The sequence below is a fragment of the Anopheles darlingi genome, chromosome 3 (assembly GCF_943734745.1).
Source record: "Anopheles darlingi chromosome 3, idAnoDarlMG_H_01, whole genome shotgun sequence".
Taxonomy (NCBI): Eukaryota; Metazoa; Arthropoda; class Insecta; order Diptera; family Culicidae; genus Anopheles; species Anopheles darlingi.
The window spans coordinates 44,475,939-44,495,938 of NC_064875.1; the positions used below are offsets into that span (position 1 = coordinate 44,475,939).

The window sequence follows — 20,000 nt, forward strand, 5'->3', positions numbered from 1 at the left end:
CCAAAGATAAATAAAAAACAAATCGGGTAAAGAATACCTTTTTGCAAACATAATTCTTGTACAGGCATTACCATCATCGGCTTGGGAGGTGTGTGTGTGTGTGTGTGTAGCGAATTTTTCATATCACAACGAGATATCTATAAACAGCTCAATTTGGCTCAATTTTCTACAGTGAATTATACAAAACATAACGTTTATCACACAAAATATACATTATTTCCGTTCCTGTTTCACTAACACACAACACTGTATAGTTTAAAGAACAGATATAAACAAACCTTTATATTCATTGGTCAGCATTTGCTATAGCAACCAAAATTGTGTGCGTATGTGTTTAAAATTTGTTTAAAGTGGATTAAACAGTAGTTAGCTCCTTCGCCTCTTCCCTTTTAAATAATATTAACTTTTGCGTGTGTAGATATACCCTAAGGCTGCACACCCGCGACACACACACACGGCCTCACACCTCTATGACGGTAATGTCTCTACTAGAATTATGTTCGCAAAAAAAGGGTCTTCTTTCTCCCCATCCTTCGCCTTCTAAAGCCCCACATTCTTACTTTGAAATGGCCCAGGTGCTCGACGACACATGGGAGGTTTGCATCTCTGCCCACCGCAACCGTCACGTTGGGTATCGGTTGTGCGAATCTTGGTTCATCCATCATCACTGGCAATTGGTGAAAAGAGAGAAAAAGGAGAAAGAGACAGTGAGAGAGAGATAGTGTAAGATTATAAAGTAAAAGAAAAGGGATGTAAAAGTGATGAAAACGTCCGATTCCGGCGAAAGGTCAGCGATCGTTCGGTAAAATTATTCCACTTTTCGGAGGAAAGGTTCCCCAAAGGCCCAATCGATATTTATGGAAAGCCTGCGGCGGCGGCGGCAGCGATCCTGTCCTACGTATGGCGTTGGCGTATTTTTTTCTCCCTTTATTTCTTCCCCCCTTTTTTGGCCGCTTAGCCCCTGCGGCCAGCCTGTTTTGTTGTGCTTTCTCCGAATTGTGGTTCGCCATTTGAAAACCTGCTACACATCTGGCCGTGGCTCGTGGTGGTAGATTGGCCAGCATCACCGCACCAACCAGATGGTGCTTGATGGTCAACAGGAAGGCTTCTCTTTGGAGGAAAAAAGGAAAGGAGAAGAAGGGTGGTTGGTGGTTGGTGCAGTATCCAAATGGTTTCCAAATAGGATGCCTAGGTAGGTGTAGAACCCCTTTTTTCCAGCATCGAGCAGCGACTCGATTTCGCCGCTCTGGGACAGAGACACAGTGAACACGAAAGTGCTGACACCGGACAGCACTGTCGCATGTATTTTCTTGATCTCCGGAAATTTTCCTTTGCTCTTCGGGGGTTGTCATATGCAGCGGACGCTGGCCGGTACGTTGGCCCCTGTGGAAGGTTGACGGACTTGTGCAACCGTTGTTTGGGGAATGATTTATTTAAAGTTCCACCATCCACCATCGTCTCGTCTCGTCGTTTTGCGTTTTCTATCTTGAATTTCACTGTTTTTTTTGTTGATACCTTCACTTCGTAGGTTCGTAGAAAACTCTACTCTTCTGTGTTTGTGTATGTTTTTGGTGCTTGCGGACTCCCTCTACTGCACGTACTACCAGCTTGCTCACCTCCTCGAACATTACAAACAAGGCACCGCAACTGCCGCGCCGAAAGGCGTATCGCTCAACGATGCCACTGTTTAGAGGTTTAAGGCGCGGCCACAAGTTCGTTAGCTGCATTCACCGGAGTGGCCAGTGTGGGGGTCGAGCCGAGGTGAAGGACCATTTATCTCGCTGGAAAACCCGGCAACCGGCACCCGGCACCCGGAGTCACATTCTGCACAGCCACAGCACAGCGCGCATCCCTAAATGGAGCACATTTCGTGCATCAAAATGAAACAATCCGTATGGTCCGGCCGGAACCCCACGACGGGGCTTGCCATTGTCCTCGTCCCGGGCGTCGTCATCGTCGTCATCGTCGTCGTCGCGGACAGTGCAACGGTTGACGGTGGTTTGGTATAATGCTATCCCTTTATTCAAGTCCTGTCCGACCGTTTGTCAGTGCGATGTGACACATTTCTGCTGCGCGTTTCCATCACATCTCCGGGGCCGGAGCTGTTGTCATTATTTTTTGTTCACCATGAACCATCTCCGGCCTTTCTGTCTGTCGCTTGAGATCCGACGGGTTTTTTGGTACATTTGCAGTGAACGGATGGGAATGAAGTAAATATTAGCGTTACTGGTACCGGACAATCCTATCATATTCGCTATTTAACAGGACATTAAATGAATACCAAAACAAGGCAAACAAACCGCTTTGAGCGTGTGAGCTTCGTGCATAGAATGTCACTCTCGGAAGCGAAGAGAGCTAGTTACGTTTGTTAAAATTAAAAAGAATAAAAGAAAATAGCAGTACGGAACATTGCGGCGGTCTTCTCATTTGTTGAGTAGTTTACTGTTTGCAATTTGCTCAAAGCATTAATTTCATTAAACCACAGCCGCTTGCTTTGTTGGATAATTTAGGTTTTCTTAAAATTTTTAATATTTCCTATCAAACAATTATTTATAAACCGTTTTCATGCGAGATTGCCACTTTTTCAATTTCTAAGTGTGTCAAAAAAAATGAAAAAATTATAATTGAAATGAAATCTCAATGATGGTGCCTAGAAAACTCATTGTCCAAAAAGCGAAATGTGCCTTTTCCCTTAAACCATGCAGCACAGCTGACCATGACCCAAGGACTCTGAAAAAAGTAGAGTTTTCTGCGAGTTTTCTCCCGGAATGACACTGCACCTGTGTTCTCTTTTTGCGTATTTTAAAATTCTATCTAATATTCTTGAAAAGTTATGACTTTTAATACGATGTTTAAGAACGAAACTAATGCGAACAAAACGGTCTCGTGTTCTGACGCAGAATTCATCATTGGGGCATATTTAAAGTGCCTGGCCTGAACCCAGTTTTCAAAATGTATGTCACGCATGAACTTTCCAAAAACACCAAAACCGGATAACAATGCCTTGGCCACATCGACAGGAAACAGTTGCGTCAAACACCCTTACCCACCACATGGCAGCGGACAGACACACACCGAATGGCGAACGGTTTGATATACTGGCAAAGTTTCACCGCAGCATATTGTTCAACCTTCCAGCGAACGGAACATTTAACCTAGCGACCGAAAATATTGTAATCGTTGCGCGAATCCACACTCCGAACGTTCCGATGGGACTTCCGTCGGGTGAATTCTTTCTCACATCTCACACTGGCCCACGATTCGTGGCGAAGCGGCCCCGCCCCCCTCCTCCCTCTCGTACTAATCATCGGACATCAGCTCTTCCCCATTGCGATGCAAAAGGATTCTAGGCTGACAGTAACGGTGGCACAGGCACCAGCAGTAGCAGCAGCAGCAGCAGCAGCAGCTGTTCTTTATGGAATGTACGTGAGAATCATGCATTATTACTGCTCGACGCATTATTACGGGGCAAAAAAGGGGAAACCCCGTGCCCGGTATGTCGCACAAGGATTACACATTCAAAACGATGATCATCCGGCGGGCTCCGTCCTCGGGAGGAAGTCCTTTGCTACCGGATTCTTGTTTTGGGTCGACCGCGTCGAAATGGTACCAGAAAACGGCCTGTTATTTATCGGTGAAGCGATAAAGAATGTATAATAATGGTACCCAAACGGTACCGAACGGTGATGAGGACGGATTGCGCACGGGAAGCATAATTACAATCTCCGCCTTCGCGTGACGTTGCGACGATCAAATATTTCCCCGCGAGTTAACAAGCTATGGTGATAGTATCACCTTTCGCTGTCGCATAAAAATATCTTCTCAGTTCACACGGTGTAGGCCGCCCTCGGAGCAGCCGTTACTGTGAATGAGGATTACCACCGCGTTGCTGCCTCTCATCGTTCCTTCGCCACGGAGCCTTGGCGTCGTTCGCACGCCAACGTAGAAACAGAAGCAGAAGAAGAAGAAGAAGCATTCACAGCGTGTCAGTTTACCGGAAATATATTGCATCGCATAAACGCTCCGAGTTATGATTTATGGACTGACGATAAGGTCGCACTTTAAGGCGTACATTCCAGGAATGAGTATGGTAGGAGGGCCCCTTCCAAATGCCTTCTCTGCCCTGCCTTTCCGCTCGCATTTCCTGTCATTTGGGTGAGTGTCAGGTTATGGAGCGCAAAGCTTCTTTAATGTGCATGCCAGTCAATGCCAAATATTGATATTGCCTGCAAGTGGAGAAGGGGAGCAAGGATGCATGGTGCGAATACTTCTTCCGCTGCCAGCATGTTGTACATGCATGCACTTTGCCACCGTGAACACGACAGGCCATGTGATCGATATTTCATCCACCGACGAGGTTCGACTCTACTGTCGAATGAATGATGAAGAATGCGCTGGCTGTGTTGCTGTTGCTTTCGATTAGCTTGATTTACGTAGCATTATTGGCACTTTAGATCTGAAAACTGGCTTGGTTTATCCGGCATAACGGATGTATGGAGAATGGCGGAAAAACCGAATGCGTTCTTCATTGCGATACGGTACGGCGGCAACCGAAGAACTGCTCAAGACGCGTGAGAAGTGAAAGCAAACAGAATGTCTCACCAGGGCTGCATTCGCCCTTCGCCTTTGCCTGGTTGTGCTGCTCTGCCTCTTCGGCGGAAGTCTTTGTGCAAATCTTTGTGCAATAAGTGCCATTCTACCTCTTCATTCCTACGTTCTCCTTGCTTGGTTGTTGCTTTTTTTCCCCATTCGTACACAAAAGCCAGCAGAAACAATGGCCCGAGCACTCGGAACTCACCGGTATGTTTCTGTGCTGCTTTCTGACCTGCTGGAGACTTCATCGTTTAGGTCGCCCCGTTGTGGTAGGCTATGAACTGACTTCACCGTCACTACCGCTAAGACAGCCCGACACAGCTCTACTCGCAACTGTTATTTCCCGTTTTCGCGCTCAGAAGTTCAAGTGCACCATTGTGCTGGTGTGACCAAATAATCCTTCGCCCTACGCTTTTCCCATTTCCCGCCGTACACGCTTTCCATGCAAATGGCAACGGCAAACGCAAACAACGGCCACCACAAAGGGACTCGAAGCAGCCGGCAAGCGATCCTAGCAGGCTGGGGTTCTATTCCTATAAGCTCATAATCTTGATTCTTAAACTTTCTCGTTCTCAACTCACTGTCAGCCCGAGACCATCGTCACGTGCATTAGACGATGGTGATATGTTATTCTTATCAGTTAAATCCTTCGCACAGCGGAACAAAACCACAATGCATATTGCGAGTGACATTCATCGCGGCTTCAAGCATTACTTTCTGTTTCTGTTTTCCAGTGCTCATGAATCTATCGATTCCCGTAGCCAGCCCCTGACCTGACTGTATGACGCAGTGATGGCCCGACTCGTTGGATGAAATTAATACCTTCAAAGCATCAATCAGCGGCCACTTGAACAGACGCGGCGCTTTAATCTTCGGCTCAATCCGCTAGCATCCATTAGTCACACCAACAACAACACGTAACACACCAAATTGGCGTTTGTCGATCCGATTTCAATTTAATGCCCACCGCCATCAGCCATGCAATAATGGAAAAAGCATTTTCATGGATAACTTCACGTATTTTAGCAAGCTCACGGTCGAATGGAAGGGAAGTCAATTAGATTTAAATTAACCCATCAGTTACAGTACAACACTCACCAGTACGTTAGTATAAAATAATAGCTTGATGCACTTTGCATAACAGAATGAAAAAAACATTTGCATTTAAAACATGAAAAGCACTTCGGCAAGAAGTTCTGTAGTTGCACCGCGCAGTCAGATATGTTGGGCACATTTTTTCATGCGAACCAGTGCCCGGTGTCTGATAAGAAGCCGAAAGAAGTCGAAAACGAAATGTCTCACCAACATCAGACATCACAGCATCGTGCGCGCGCGCGCGTCTCGCGCTAATGAAGTGCCAAAAATGTCGGTTCTGTTTTCCTTCGGCAATCATCCAGACCCTCCCGAAGTCTCCATCCACCACTCCGTCCTTTATAATTGTCTAAGCCCTTTTCGTCGACGCAGAGTACGACCATTAGTAGCAGCAGCAGCAGCAGCAGCATCAACTTCAACGAACAACTTCTGACACAACAGAAACGATAGAAGCCGGGTATAAAGGAAAGCGTGGAGGACGAGCGATAAATTTCTCTACCTCCCGTTTCCGCCTGCACCTCGGAATCCGAAACGGAGCGGAACCCACAGAAGTGGGAAAGTGAACCAGTTTCGCGGTTGAACTGTTTGCCGAAGCCAAAGGTCGTCAACGAACGAACGGGGCCCTGCCTCGAGTGGATAGTGTGATCGGCACGATGCAGCAGCTGCTGCTGCTGCTTCTACTAGATGTTGCTTGAGAGCATGGGACGGTGGGTCCCTCTCGGTGCATTTATGTACATACTAAATATTCTCTTCATCATTGTGGCGCTGATAGCAAACAGGTCTTCCAGAGATCCGTCCCGGTTGCAGTAGCACGACGACGACGACTACTGCGACGACACCGACGGTGACAAAAGTCCGGCATTCTGCCAACGCTGACAACGCCTGGCCTGCCACGTTACTCCCGCTTGAATCGTAATGCAGGACAGAGCGAGCAAAGCTCAAGAACTACCACATGTGTGTGTGTGTGTTTACCTTAAAATTTTCACCTCACCAATGGGGGACGGTATTTGGTTTCGGCTTCAAGATGACGATGATGGAACGATAGGAAGAGAGATAGAGTGCTAGATAGATATACCGGGTGAGCGGACGGCACAACGAGCCCCCCCGGATTCCGGACCCCAAAAACGGGGTCCCTTTGAACGGTTTAATCGTTGATCTTGGCTACTCAGCAGCACTTCTGACTGCACTCCGAACCGGATGACCGGGTTTTCGGTTCGGTCTGGCATCGGAAAATCCTGGCACGAACAAACCCGGTGGGGCGGGGAAGGGGGGTGCAGTGCGGGTAGACAACAAGTGGCGCCCGGTGTGTGTGTGTGTGTTTGGTGTGTCACCCACTCGTTGGCAAACATATTTCACCTTCAGCTCACCCGAGGAAACACCCGAGGTTCGGTCAAGATAAATTATGTTCTCCGCATTTGCATTCGACCAGAATTCATGCATTTTCCCGCCTGCTCCGCTTCCCTTTCTTCCCAGTTTCCTCGCTCGGTCACACATACAACACTCCAACTCTGCCGGTGTCGGTACCATCTTCTCTTATCTCGACATTCGGATCTGGCAACTCTACGTTCACGTCGCTGCACGTCCTCCGTCTTCGTACCCGCGGAAACTCACTGGTGTCCATAACCTCACTAACGACCCAGGTTAAGCCATGGGCCCGGCACGGGTGGTCGGACGCTCGGTCGGTCGGTCGGTCGGTCGGTCGGTTCGTTAGGATGAATAAATGTTACGATTCTTCACCGGTGGCAGTCCTCGGTTTTTGGGCCAGTTGGCTCAGTCCGGTCATTCATATCGCTGCACCTGGTTCAACGGGTTTCTGCTTTGCCCTCCGAATGGCTTTACACTTTTGTTCTTTTAGCAAGCCATGACGACAACACACATGGCAGAGCATGGCCTGGCTGTCTGTCGCGCTAATGAGTATATTAGCCTTTTGCGGGACAATTAAGACGAGACCGGTTGGCAGTTCTCAGTATGTGACGCTCAACCAGCTTTTACCGGGGTTATCGCGGGGGACGGTGCGAATGAAGTTAGAATCGGCAAGCGACAAGATTAAGGGGTCGGATAATTGGTAGTTCGCAGGAATAAACATGACAAATGGCAAAAGTACCAACAACCCAGCTCAGCGTTTACACAGCTACGGGCACGCATGCGGTACGTATACTGTCACGTTCCTTGATGAGGTGAATGCGAACGCCACATTACTTTAGTTTAATGAGCGCCTCGTATGGACTGCAAGAATACCATTTTACAGTCACGCTCAAGGCCGGTACGGTGGCAGCGCAACTACATAGCGAATATGTTTCCCTCATAATGATGTCGACGGGAGAGATATGCACCGTTGGTGATAAGATGTACTGATGAGTATTTTAACTGAATAAAGGTCTGAGGAGGATCTTGAACTTCAAGAGAGAATGGCAGTGCAAATAGTTCCCATATTTTTAGTTTAAATGTTTAATGCGACTGCCGCATGTACCCGTTTTTATAACCAAAGCTCAGAATGCTTCTAAACACAAATTTTAGCTAGATGCTTCTAAAAATTAAAGATAAGCACAACTAATGTTTTTTTTAGGAAAGATTACATCCAACGCTCACTGGAAATTGTTTATAAAATTTTAAACAGCATGATCAGCATATTGTTCAAGGATCACAAATCCATTTCCTAGTTTAAATGCTTAAGTATAGAAGCGGAATAGATTCCCTGTTAAAGGTTTAGATAATCGAAAACTGCTGCAAAGCTTGACTATTGCATCCAAAATCGCTTTTCGGTAAGCGCGATTGAGTTCAAGGTAAGAGCGAGTATAATGTTTATGAGCAAATATTTTGCACTCTTATCTGGTCACTGGTGCTTCACATATGTTACCACACGTGGGCCAGTTCATTTTCTTTTTATCATTGACCACTCGTGTGCATTACATTTTCCAAAGGTGGTCACAGACACACACAGCAACTCAACTTTTCCAAACTTTCCATCCCTTAACAACATTGTGTTTGTACTCGCCAACAAAACTAATTTCAGGAGAAAAACATTTTCCTTTACACGCCACACAAGAGCAGGGAAATGAATGTTGAAAATGAACTCACTCGTACCTGCGCCGGCTTGAACCATAAGGTAACCATCCACATCCAGCCATATCAACAGAGCAGTAGTATAGCAGGGTCATATCAACAGAGCAGTGGAATAAAAGCGTAAAAGTTGTCTAGTAACAAAAACTTAATAAAAGTTTAGTGTTCCAAACGAAAGAGAGAAAAGCGAGGGAGTGCGATGATAGTTCCGTTTGAACTGTAGGATGGTGGGGCTAAAGTTTCGAGACGTGTAGCATTTCTCGTTGCATGTAACAGCCCGAGCGGATGGTAATAATGATGATGCAGCTGATTATATCCTTCTTCTCATTGTGCGAAGAACATAGTTTAAAGAAGAATCTAATTAAACATATCCCTTTTGCTGTGCTGCTCCATTCTTCTCAACCAAAGCATTGTGCCCCCCATCGCTATCATGGACGCGAGATAAAGACCCTGGAGAACATGGTCAAAGTTTCGGTTAGTGAGTCTCTCGCTGGCATCGGCTAACCTCCGGAGTGACTTTGTTCCCCTCGCCTTGCTTGGGCAGCTTGCTTGCAATGGAGCTGAAACAACTGGTGAAAGCATAATTAGGTTTCCCTCGTCCAGCCATTTGTTGGAAATGAAAGCTAAGATAATTTCTTGAACGTCGTTCTAACGTTCCATTTTTAAAACGAATGTATTCCATTGTCTACGTCCAGTGTTGTCGGAAAGACTAATTTATGCTGTCAATCCAGTTCCTGGCCTCCCAGGAATGGGTCTGCTATGCACTTACCGTGTGTGACGAGGGTTACCAAATAAATCATGAACAGTACATTCCGGCGCGTAAAGCGTGTCGGAAGAAACTTCAGCGCTAGCACAATCACTTTGATCGTCTGTAGTATCAACATCGTCGCGGTCACTTAATCACTTTACGAGGCGAAGAGAACGGGAAACACACGTCATCACCACACGGTCAGTAATTATTTAAACCGCCACATCGATGGACTGCATCGTGCGTTCCTCTTAGATGCACTCGAAACAGTGCAATAAGCACCTACGGCTCCGCACGTGCTCAAGTGGTAATTTGCTTTGAAGGATACATCCTCACATGTTAGCGGGTCTGTAAGTAGAAACAGAGAAACAGGAAATAATCATTAGCTTGTTGCTTTTGAGGAGTTGTTTTTTCTTTTCGTTTCAATGAGACAATTTCAACCATTTCTTTTAAATTCAAATTAAAATTTCATTCGATTGCAGACTCGCTCGAACGCTCTCAAGACCAACTTATCCAATAGAAAGTTTGAGCAATGAATTCCAAACGCCTCTCCGCCCTGGAGTGGCTGATTCGTAAACGATTGCCAAAGGTATTGGCAAAAACAAAGTGGTTTCGAATACATCTAGACCTTGGCCAAGCGTGAAGCGAACCGAGATGGCGAAGGAACCGTGCGAAACGTTCGAAACCTCACCATTCACGGAACAACGGTTCGAACGCTTACATATGTAAATGTGCAAGTTTAAATATCTTCGGGCACTCCGATGCTCCGAGGCTACCGGAACCCCTTATCCGGAACGTGCCGTTTCCGTTTGTCTTGCCTTTGCTCGCACCATGCAATCCCGGTGTCGGAGTTTATGAATATTTCATAAATCGCAGGGTATGCTGTGTGTGTGTGTGAGTGTGGTCTGGCCTGGGCTTTGCCATAGTTTTTTTCCCCCCGGGGGGAGGGTGGCCACATTGCATTGGGATGAGCCGAACCGTGAAATGGGGCCTCTCGCAGGTCCCTCCACTCGCATCTTGCGACCCGTTCGGTGGTATCGGTAGTTTCCTTTTTGGTCAGGTTCCTCGAATCCCAATCGATGGAGGACATGTTTTTAATCAAATAACTTTAAGATTGAAAAATCCGGACGATGCAGTGCGCCCCGTAGGGATCGGCCACGTTCTGGATGCGATAATCGAGTTCCGATCCGTGAGGACTTTAATGTGCGGGCAAATGAAAACCAGGCTAAACACCGTATTTCATCCGTATCATCGTTTCTTTAATTTAGACATTTTTGGTTTATTGTTTTACAAATCGCAGCCCGGTGTTGCGCTTAAAAAATATGAAAATAGTGAATAGAATGAACATAAACATGGCGAATGATCTTTGAGTCGCTCGGGGATGCTGATAAAAATGATAAACAAAGATCCCGGTAAAAGCGATATTAAAAATACTTTACCAATTTTCACCTCACTCTCTCTTTTTCTCGCTCTACGATATCATGAGCATACCAGCATCGACTCCGGTTTGTCACCGTCTGTGTGGCGTGAATGTGTGTCTGTGTGCGTTTCTCATTCTGGAAAAAACTAATTAAAAATTCCAGACATTTTTCCATTATACCGCAATGTGACCGGCAATCAGCACTACCAGACTTTCAGAACGACGCGTATGATTGAGTCGTTCGAGCAGGAGGGAGAAATCACTTTCCAAACCACAAAAACCGTTCGGTATAAAACACTTTACTTTCTGTTTACCGGTCAGCATCATTATTGGCTTTTATTAATATTCCCTTTCACGTGCGCTCGGCTTATTAAAGTAAGAAATTTCGCCATTTCACACTCCGGACTGGGAAACAAACAAACAACAAGAATTTAGCACGAGATGCATAATACATGGAATACAGAAATGTATTTTCAATCACATTAATAAGAGCTGCTCCAGCGCTCCCATCGAACCCGGACCAATTTGCTAGACCAAGCGCATGGTTTGAAATATATTAAATTTAAATTATTCATTCCATATGCCAGTGACGCAATCCTTACTCCATCAGAACCGACCACCGACCCGGTCTAGACCGAAAGGGCGTCCGTTTCATCGAATGTGTCCAGCCAAACCGAAAGCGAAGGCCCGTAGGATGCTGTTGGGTGGTGTGCCCATTGAGCGCCATTGCAGCGCTCAGCTGCTGCTCGATTGTGCCGGTGACCGGAATGGAAAGGACCCCAAACGACCCCAAAAAGAACGACCTTTCTTATCCACCCGTAGCCACACCCCAGCACTTGCATTGCATCATTTCGATAGCGCGCGAGGATGGCAAAAGGCGTCCGTTGCCATCGGCGTCGGTTACATTTGTCCTTTGTTTTGATTGAGTTGGTTTCAATTGAGGACGTTTCTTCGAAATCATACACATCCTGGCGCTACACCGAGCTGAAAGCGTACCACCATTTCGGCTGCTCTACGTGATGGACGAGAGCTCCAAGTTGCAGCGATGCGGTCGTTCGGCTGGATGGAATCGCGAGACCAACACCCCCCGTTGGGTTTACCATTAAATCGAACCCGTGTGGCCACCGCTCGTCTCGAACTATCGAACCAACGGAAACCCCCCGCGAGCTGTACTTTGAGGATGAGTTTTATTACTCTCACCAACTCGCATAACAATCCCCGCCGGCCAGCGTTTGGGGGGGTTTTGATTTTTCGACTATTGGTGTGCAATTTCGAGGTCCCTGTTAGTATCCCCGGGATGGAACCCACTGTAATAGTGGTTCGCTGCAGTCCACCATCGTGTTGCGGCTTTTTGTTCAACTTTTATTTACATTTATTTCCATAATTGAGGAGAGATAAAACAATAAAATCCATCCTCCCGTTCGGTGTGGGTTGCTTGGTTGGTTCGGGGTGGTGTTCATCCCGTTCCGTTCGATCATCATGTAACGCGATGCAGACATTCGTGGTATGGAACAAAACAGCCGGTGGGCTGTTTGCTTCCCACGCGGTACCGCATCTGGAAAACCCTGGTACGCGGTAGTCTGCGGTGACCGTTTGCCGAAAAAAGCCCGGTCCAAACTCGATTCATCGAATCATCGGCATCGAAGCACAATCCGATGGCCGCAAGGCGTATGGTAGCGTTGGTACCATCCAACGATGTGGTTGGAAGGGCTGGAAGCTCGGCAATTTCGACAACCAAACCCAATGCCCCAACGGGCAATCGCAGGCGAGCAATAAATGGCGAACGACGTTAGCGTATTTGAATAATAATCGGAAATATTTGCTTTTACCGCCGCTAATAACTGAGTCAACAACTGGCCGGCAACGAAGTGCAAACAAATTCTATTTAATTGTCTAGCAACGCATGGGCCTGGGGGGTGTATGTGTGGCCCAGCGAAAATAGAGTGTTGTGTGTGCGCGCGCCAGGTAATTGTTGATTGAAAAAGGTTTTTTTTTCTGTTTTCCTTCGAAAAGGACTACCCTGGCTGGCCACCGGATGGACCGGTGCGAAGTGTATTTTTGGTGTTCGATTCATTATATGCAATCGGAAACTGACGAATCGTTAGTTTTGGAGTTGCATACGGTGTTGATCCGCGATTCCTTTATTTATGTTTATACTGTGCTTATGCACTTTTGGTAAACATGCTTCACTGAGCATTGTTTATACCTTCTGTTTGATAAACTCAACTCGTAATGCTTTTTCTTTCCCGGATATTTGCATAAGTTTACTACCGGTCGCTTTCGCTTACTATTTTTGTAGCAACAACAAATGTATAGATATCGTTTTGAAATAACTCGAATTATCATCAAAATACATTAAATAATCGGAAAGATCATCAATCAACAATAACTAAACGAAGAAACACTTTAAACAAGTAAAACTTAAATGCTTCATAACAATAAAAATATAAATATTTAAAAATAAAAGAGTTTGAAAATAAAATGATGTTAAACAACAATTTAATATCAGAATATAGTAAAAAGTGAGAAGTTTGTCAAAACGCTTGTCAAAATTAATTGAGGATAATATTCAAAGTCATTATGAAACCAAGTTTCAACTTCCTTAGTCTTCCATTAAATAAAAAAATGTTACAAAAAGTGGTGAAAGAGATGGATGATATAATAATTATGCTGAATACTTACTGAAAAATCTGATCACTTGGAAGCTAGTTGTGCTGCGACTACCAATATTTCCCGGTTAAATTTCGTTTAACCTTTGCTACAATCGAGTTTCGAGTTGTTTACGATGCACCGGTCACTTTTGATTGGTAAACGCTAACAAAGAAATGCACGGTGAATTGTATGATCAATTCCTTTGTCGCACAATTTAACCTGTACGGTAAATACACATGGTTGTACGATTCGCCAGAATGCTAACCGGTCCTAACGAAGATACACAAAACATTGTTCAATTGCGAAATGCAACAGAACGAAATCAGTATACGTTACTGCAAAATAGGAACAACGAGCACAACCCCTTTTGTCTCACACCGGTACATTTGCATGCAGTTCCATTAGTTTTGCATTTGAGCGCCGTTGTCACGCCGCCAGACGCAGCCTTTTGGAGTCGCAAAAAAAAAATTTCGAAAACTGGAATAATGAAAAGCCGGGAATGCAACCGAAAAAACATAAAACCGAAACTTTGCTCCAGCTTGACCACCGTCAAGCCGGGCCGGGCCGGACCGGACCGAGCTGTATCGTTCCGGAAAACAATTATGAGCGGAGTGGTTCGTTCCTTCCTTCCTTGCGTCCTTCCGGTTTGCTTAATGCTATATTCCATTCCACCGCCCATAGTGTCTATCGGAACTTCGAGACACTCCGTTTGACACGCGGCCACCACTGATAGTATCGCGCGCACATACACACACACATTCGCGCAGCCAGATCGGGGGTTTTTGTCGGATTTCTCTTTCGGCATGGCGTGGCGAAACTTTCTGTTTTTGCATCCAACCTCAGCCATGAGCCTGCTTGATCGTTCACCGGCGAAAACGCTTCTGCAACTGTGGCATCCCCGCGATCGGTTGACCTTTTTGTGTGAGAAATGGTTCAAACTTTCCAGTCCACAAAAAGGCGAACAGCGAAGTGGTAAATCGTAAAAAATGCATCTAGACAAACAGATGAAAAAAAAACACGGATCGACGCAAAATGGTCTCTGAACAAAGGGAACAATTTTATCAGCACAAAAAAAAACACAAAAACGAATCAAACTGAAATGAATGGTACAAAATGGAAACAGAATAAACAGAAAGATAGAGAGAACAAAAATGAGAGAAAACAAGTGTGGAAAGCGGAAAAGTGACCAGCGAAAATGGAACACACGCCACGGTATACGCGAAATGCAAAAATGCACCAACAGAAGTTAAAAGCCACCGGTCGCTACAAATCACACCGTCATCATCATCCTCATCCTTCCAACCATTCCTCCGACGTAGAACAACCGGAGCGGAGCGTCATTGCCCATTTATCAACACACGGTGAACGGTGAATGGTATGGGCTGCATCGTCGCGTGAACCTGTTCTGAACCTGGGAGAGGAGATCGCGAGAAAATGCATCGCTTTTTGTGCATTGCATCGCGGGCGCCTCGTGTCGTGGAACTCGCGCGCAATCTGCGGTACACACACACACAGCACCAATCACTGGGTAATGGGCACTGTCATGGCGGGAACGCACCGAACGCACTGACGTAGGCAGCTTGCATATAACGTCACTGATTATGCAGCTGATGCAACGATCACACATACGCACACAGACACACTGAAGCACAAACAATACCTCTATGCACCCAATCCCTTTCCCACGAACGCTGCTGATGCTGATAATGGCCACGTGAGGCAATGCTCGCTATCATCAACACAGTAACACCGCAAACAGCAGAATCAACGTGAGCGCAGCGCGGATCGCGTGGTCGAAGAGGCTTGCTGGCCGGTCACAAAGCGATTCCCGACGTCGACGAGCGATGCGAGACGACTGAAGGCATTCCGAGCTGCATAGCTATTTACCAACATCACCGACGGAGAGCACACGGATCTGCTCGGTTCGGCATCGCGGCATTCGTCTCCCAGTCGCGGCCCCGTTTTTGGCTCACAATCTTCGTCGAAACATCCGCGCCGTTCGGAACCGATGGCGTGGCGTGCTAGGATGTTCGGTTCGTTTCGTCCTGTCGGTTGTTGGTCGGAAATGCAAGCAGGACGACCCTCTCCAGGACATACACCGGCAAACCGAATCACACCGGAGGGGTGGCATAAACATCTTCTCCTCTTACTGGCCGGGAACTCATCCGAACCGCAGCATCCGACGACGACGACGACGATGACGACGACGACGCATGACCACGTGGAGAAGAAGCGAGCTCGTTCGTCCGATTACGATAGCGGACAGCAGGGAACGGTAGTAGGTAGGGAGAAGGGTTGTTTGAGTTCTCCGGAACAACTTCATTGTTTTGCACTCTGCAAACAAGTGCGCCTTCACCTTTACCAGGTACACCTGGCACTTTGTTCATCCTTGATGCTGGATTAAGAAGAAGTGAAACAAAGCAACCAGGAAGCGTGATTTTGGATCCCAGTTTTTTTCTTTCGCGCGCATCCTGAGATTGTGGAGAAAAGTTTGTTTTTTTTCTCTTTCCTTCCTTTTTTTTCGGCTGAAATTAATATTTTATTCAACTACATTCTTAAGCGGATATGCACCATGACCGCTGCAGTTTTATTTTTTTTTTTGCAAAAGGTCACAATCAGAGTTCGCGGTGCCACTCCCCCCAGGTAGATGGTAATGGTACTCCCCAGTCCCGCGAAGAGAAAAGGCCACTTCGCTCGCTCGTTACACCGCTAACTAAGTGCTTTGCAATCGAATAAGTTTGTGGTGATCAAATCAGCGGCCTTCGCTCTCACTCCCCCAGCTACGGAACTTGGGAAAATAAAACTCAAACAGCAACAACAACAACAACAACAGTGTACTTTCGCACATCCTTTTTGCAAGCATCGGATTCAATTTGACACAACTTCCCCTGTTCGGCCAAGGGCGAAGAGGAGCAGAACGTTGGGAACGGTGGAAGAGCGAAAATGTTGCCGCGAAGCTTAGTTTTGGCTGTGCAACCGGAACCGGCGACTGCGAACCTCCTCCCCCCACCCCTGGGGATGCTCGATTGTCCGATCTGGTTCGACCTGAATGTAACCTGGTCGACTCTCTAACTCTTCCCCGGTTCCGGCGGGAAATACTGACGAGAAAGGGGTTGGCTGTTACACTTCGCGGACCAGTTCGGTACTTGCTTCAAATTCAATTTCTCCCACTGCACTTCCTTGCGGCCAACGTTGTAAGAATGGATTTTCGGTGTACGGCTGTAGGATTAGGGAGCGTCGATGCGCCAACGGAGCTACTATCGCTGGCGGTGAGTTATCCTGTTTGTTGAAATTCAATTCACTGTCTTTCTTCAGTTAGTGCGCCCACTAACTTGGGCGACCGTAGCTGTACAACATCAGGAGTATCAGGAGCGTGCATGTAGAGTCTTTGCACATTAAAGCATTTCCAAGGAACGTGATGATTGTTTTTTCGTGATGGTAGAAGCAAAGTTACGGTGTTGGTTGGTTGTTGGTTGAGATGATGATCACTTAAGAAGCGATTCTCTACCATTACTTCTACTGTCTCCATTACTTTGTGAAGATTGTATCACAGAACACTGTTCATTTTTTCCTTCTATAAAGTGTCACTTTTGATCAACACAATTGGATAAAACATTAACTTTACGTTGTGCTAGTGAATGCTGATCGGTATATGGTTGCAAAATGAAGACACAATTCAATCACCGTGCAACAGCTCATCTGTGATGATGGAACAATCGATCGCCTTTAGCAGTAACCGGCTTTTAGATACGAATTTCGGTACCCGGTCCCTCTGTCTTATCGCGGTTCGTAGATATGCAAATCAGTGCTTTACGTTTTGTGTAATGGCAAACGTTAAGATTTAATTGAGTAATTGCCAGTCGCTTTCCGGCCATAATGGTGTGTCCCAGGTCGTCGTATCGTCGTATCTGATTGTACCGCTCATTACTGGCCAACCTACTTCACTTGCACAGAGTAATTGAGCCTCAAATATGTTTCTGACTGACTCCCATCCGGTTCGTTTTTCGACTCCGGAGTCAGTGGCAGTTCCATAAATAAAAACAAATGTCCCACCCCCGGATGCTGCTGTTAATGCTGCTGCTGCTGCTGCTGCTGCCATCTACCGTCTCCCCCTCCGTCACAGCATCCGAAGCACAAATGAAAAGGTCAGAATTAAAACATAAAATCGCCCCCTGCTGTACTAAACGACGGCTCGGAAGAACGACGCTCAGCCTACGCAAAGACGCACGATGGGGGACGGACGGGGGTGGCTCTTGCGTAGGTTAAAATTGATACTCTTCATTTTGCACTTCATTTAAGAAGTTCGGCGTAAAGTCATGGCGAGCTTCGAGAAGAAGCCGACTGGCGGTCGAGCCATCGTGGCCGTGGCAGTGAATGGCCACGGCTCGGCTCCATTCACAACGCAACGCGCAACCTTCCGTGTTCCTTTCACTTCAAACAGGAAGCACTCAACACATAAAACTCACCAACCCTCCCTCTCGCCTCGAAAAGTAACCCAATTTTGGCCAACAATTTCTCCAACTCCAACACCACCCCACCAAAAACCAAGATCTGGCCTGGCCAAGGGTTTGCGGGACACTGCCGACGGGGCCATCGCGCCCCCCGTCGAGACGGATGCTCCTACCACTCCAGCCAGAATCACACAAAATGAGCCAGCCTTAATTAGATTGTTCTTCATCACCATAATCATCACCAGCCTTGGGGAGGAGGGAGGAGGCGTTGCGCTCTCAGTCAGCCAGCCAGCCAGGCAGGCAGGAACTCACCCCCCGGGCACAAAACCATCGCCCATCATCGCTGCTACTATCATCATCGTCTCCGTGGCGCAAAACTCTTTTCCAACAAAAAAGCAAAGACAGAGAATGGCAGCGAGAGAGCGAGTGAGAAAGAAAGAGAGGGATTGGAAGTGAGGAAAGATGTGGGGATTTTCACGGACGCTAACTTTCATTGGTTGTTTCGACAAAAGACGGTAAAACTTGTGACCCAATCTACCCACCGGGACCGTACCGGTGATACCCGGGGCCAACAACAACGCGGTCTTGCGGTCGTCGATGAACCAGGGGCCAGGACGAGGGCCAGCTTAGCCATTTTCCGCGCGTCGTAAATGTCGTAAGTTCTGATACTGGGAGATTTGTTTGCTGTTTGACGCTTTCAAGGGTGCGCTTTCTTTTGCTCCGACTTCATTCCGACTAAGTTTGATTCGCTAAAACTTTCGCTCATTGAACACTCATCGCCAATCCACAACACGATTGGCAATGATGCGATGAGTAGAGAGGTTCGCGAGTGCGCGCGCGATGCGTTCAACAACAAAGAGCTGCTGTCCCGTTGGAAATGTGAACGCATCACGAGCGATTCCTCTACACCCTCGATAGAGATGGGCCAGTTGAGATAAAAGTTTCCAGACAAATTGAGTGTTACACAATGCTTCGTATCATGTCACCATCGGAGCAGCATCGGCCCGATTATAAACGGTCTCTTCTTGGTATTCCATTAAAAGGTATAAATACGAGGGTGAATCAAATATAAACGAGAGTTTATTTTTATCAAATTTATTTTTAATTCAAATACATTTTCCCCAGCGTATAGGCAGCTTTTTAGTATATTTCTCGTATAATGCTGAAGAATGAATGAATTTAATATGAATTTAATAATAATTTAAATAATCTCGTAGAATGAATGAATTCAATATATTTCTCGGAGCCAATTGCGCAAATGAGGTTTCATCCTCAGTATCATTGTTGAATCTTTTGTCTCCCAAAATTTCCTTTAGAGAGCTAAACACATGAAAGTCACAGGGTAACAGGTCAGGACTGTAAGGAGGGTCTTCCAATTTTTCCTACCTCAGTTGCTCCTATTTTTCCTTAGTAATGGTTGCAAGTGTGTGTGAGCGAGCATTGCCATGAAGAAGAACCACTTCCCTTAACAATAGGCCCATATTTAGAGGCGATATGCAAGTCAGACCTCACTTAAAACATTACAAGAATCAGTCACATTGATTGTCCTGTAGTAATACGGCGCCTGTTATTCTCAATAAGCCGTCTAAAGGATTTAATGTTATGCGCTCTTAGGCTGGTGCGAGGTCTGCGGTTATGGCTCTCATTTTCACCACGATTACGACCCAAAAAGATTTTTTTAAGCTCTGCAACCACTCTGGCTCGCGACAGTGTCACTTCCCGGAAGTATGCAGTCGATCTCCTCATGATTTCGATCAGTTTTACGCATTCTACGGTGAGAAACTTTATAATAAGTTGCGCAAATGACGAAGGTACCTTATGCAGTAAAATTATTACTGTGGACACTAGGAGAGTCAGGGACGCGATCCGGGGCGCTTTTCCTATTCCTGACAAACCATCCCAACAACTAAAAAAGCGAGAACGTTCTATCTTCATTATTGTGACCGTAGGACGAAAAGTCTCGCTTATATTTAATTCACCCTCG

At 46.4% G+C, this 20,000-nt stretch overlaps 1 protein-coding gene across 3 annotated transcripts in view; it reads right to left on the bottom strand.

Annotated features, from left to right (window-relative positions):
* Nucleotides 1-15,400, bottom strand: part of LOC125955204 (lachesin) — a 22,043-nt gene extending 6,643 nt beyond the window's left edge. For 2 of the 3 annotated variants that reach the window (XM_049686198.1, XM_049686196.1), the window contains exons 1-4: nt 15,226-15,400; nt 13,596-13,835; nt 9,515-9,841; nt 561-667 (exon numbers count right to left, since the gene is read on the bottom strand). In XM_049686198.1, the coding sequence (XP_049542155.1) occupies nt 561-667; nt 9,515-9,629 (222 nt within the window). In that variant the 5' untranslated portion in view covers nt 9,630-9,841; nt 13,596-13,835; nt 15,226-15,400. The remainder of the gene's footprint in view (nt 1-560; nt 668-9,514; nt 9,842-13,595; nt 13,836-15,225) is intronic. The other variant, XM_049686197.1, reaches the window with a different exon arrangement.
* Between the last annotated feature and the right edge of the window lie 4,600 nt (nt 15,401-20,000).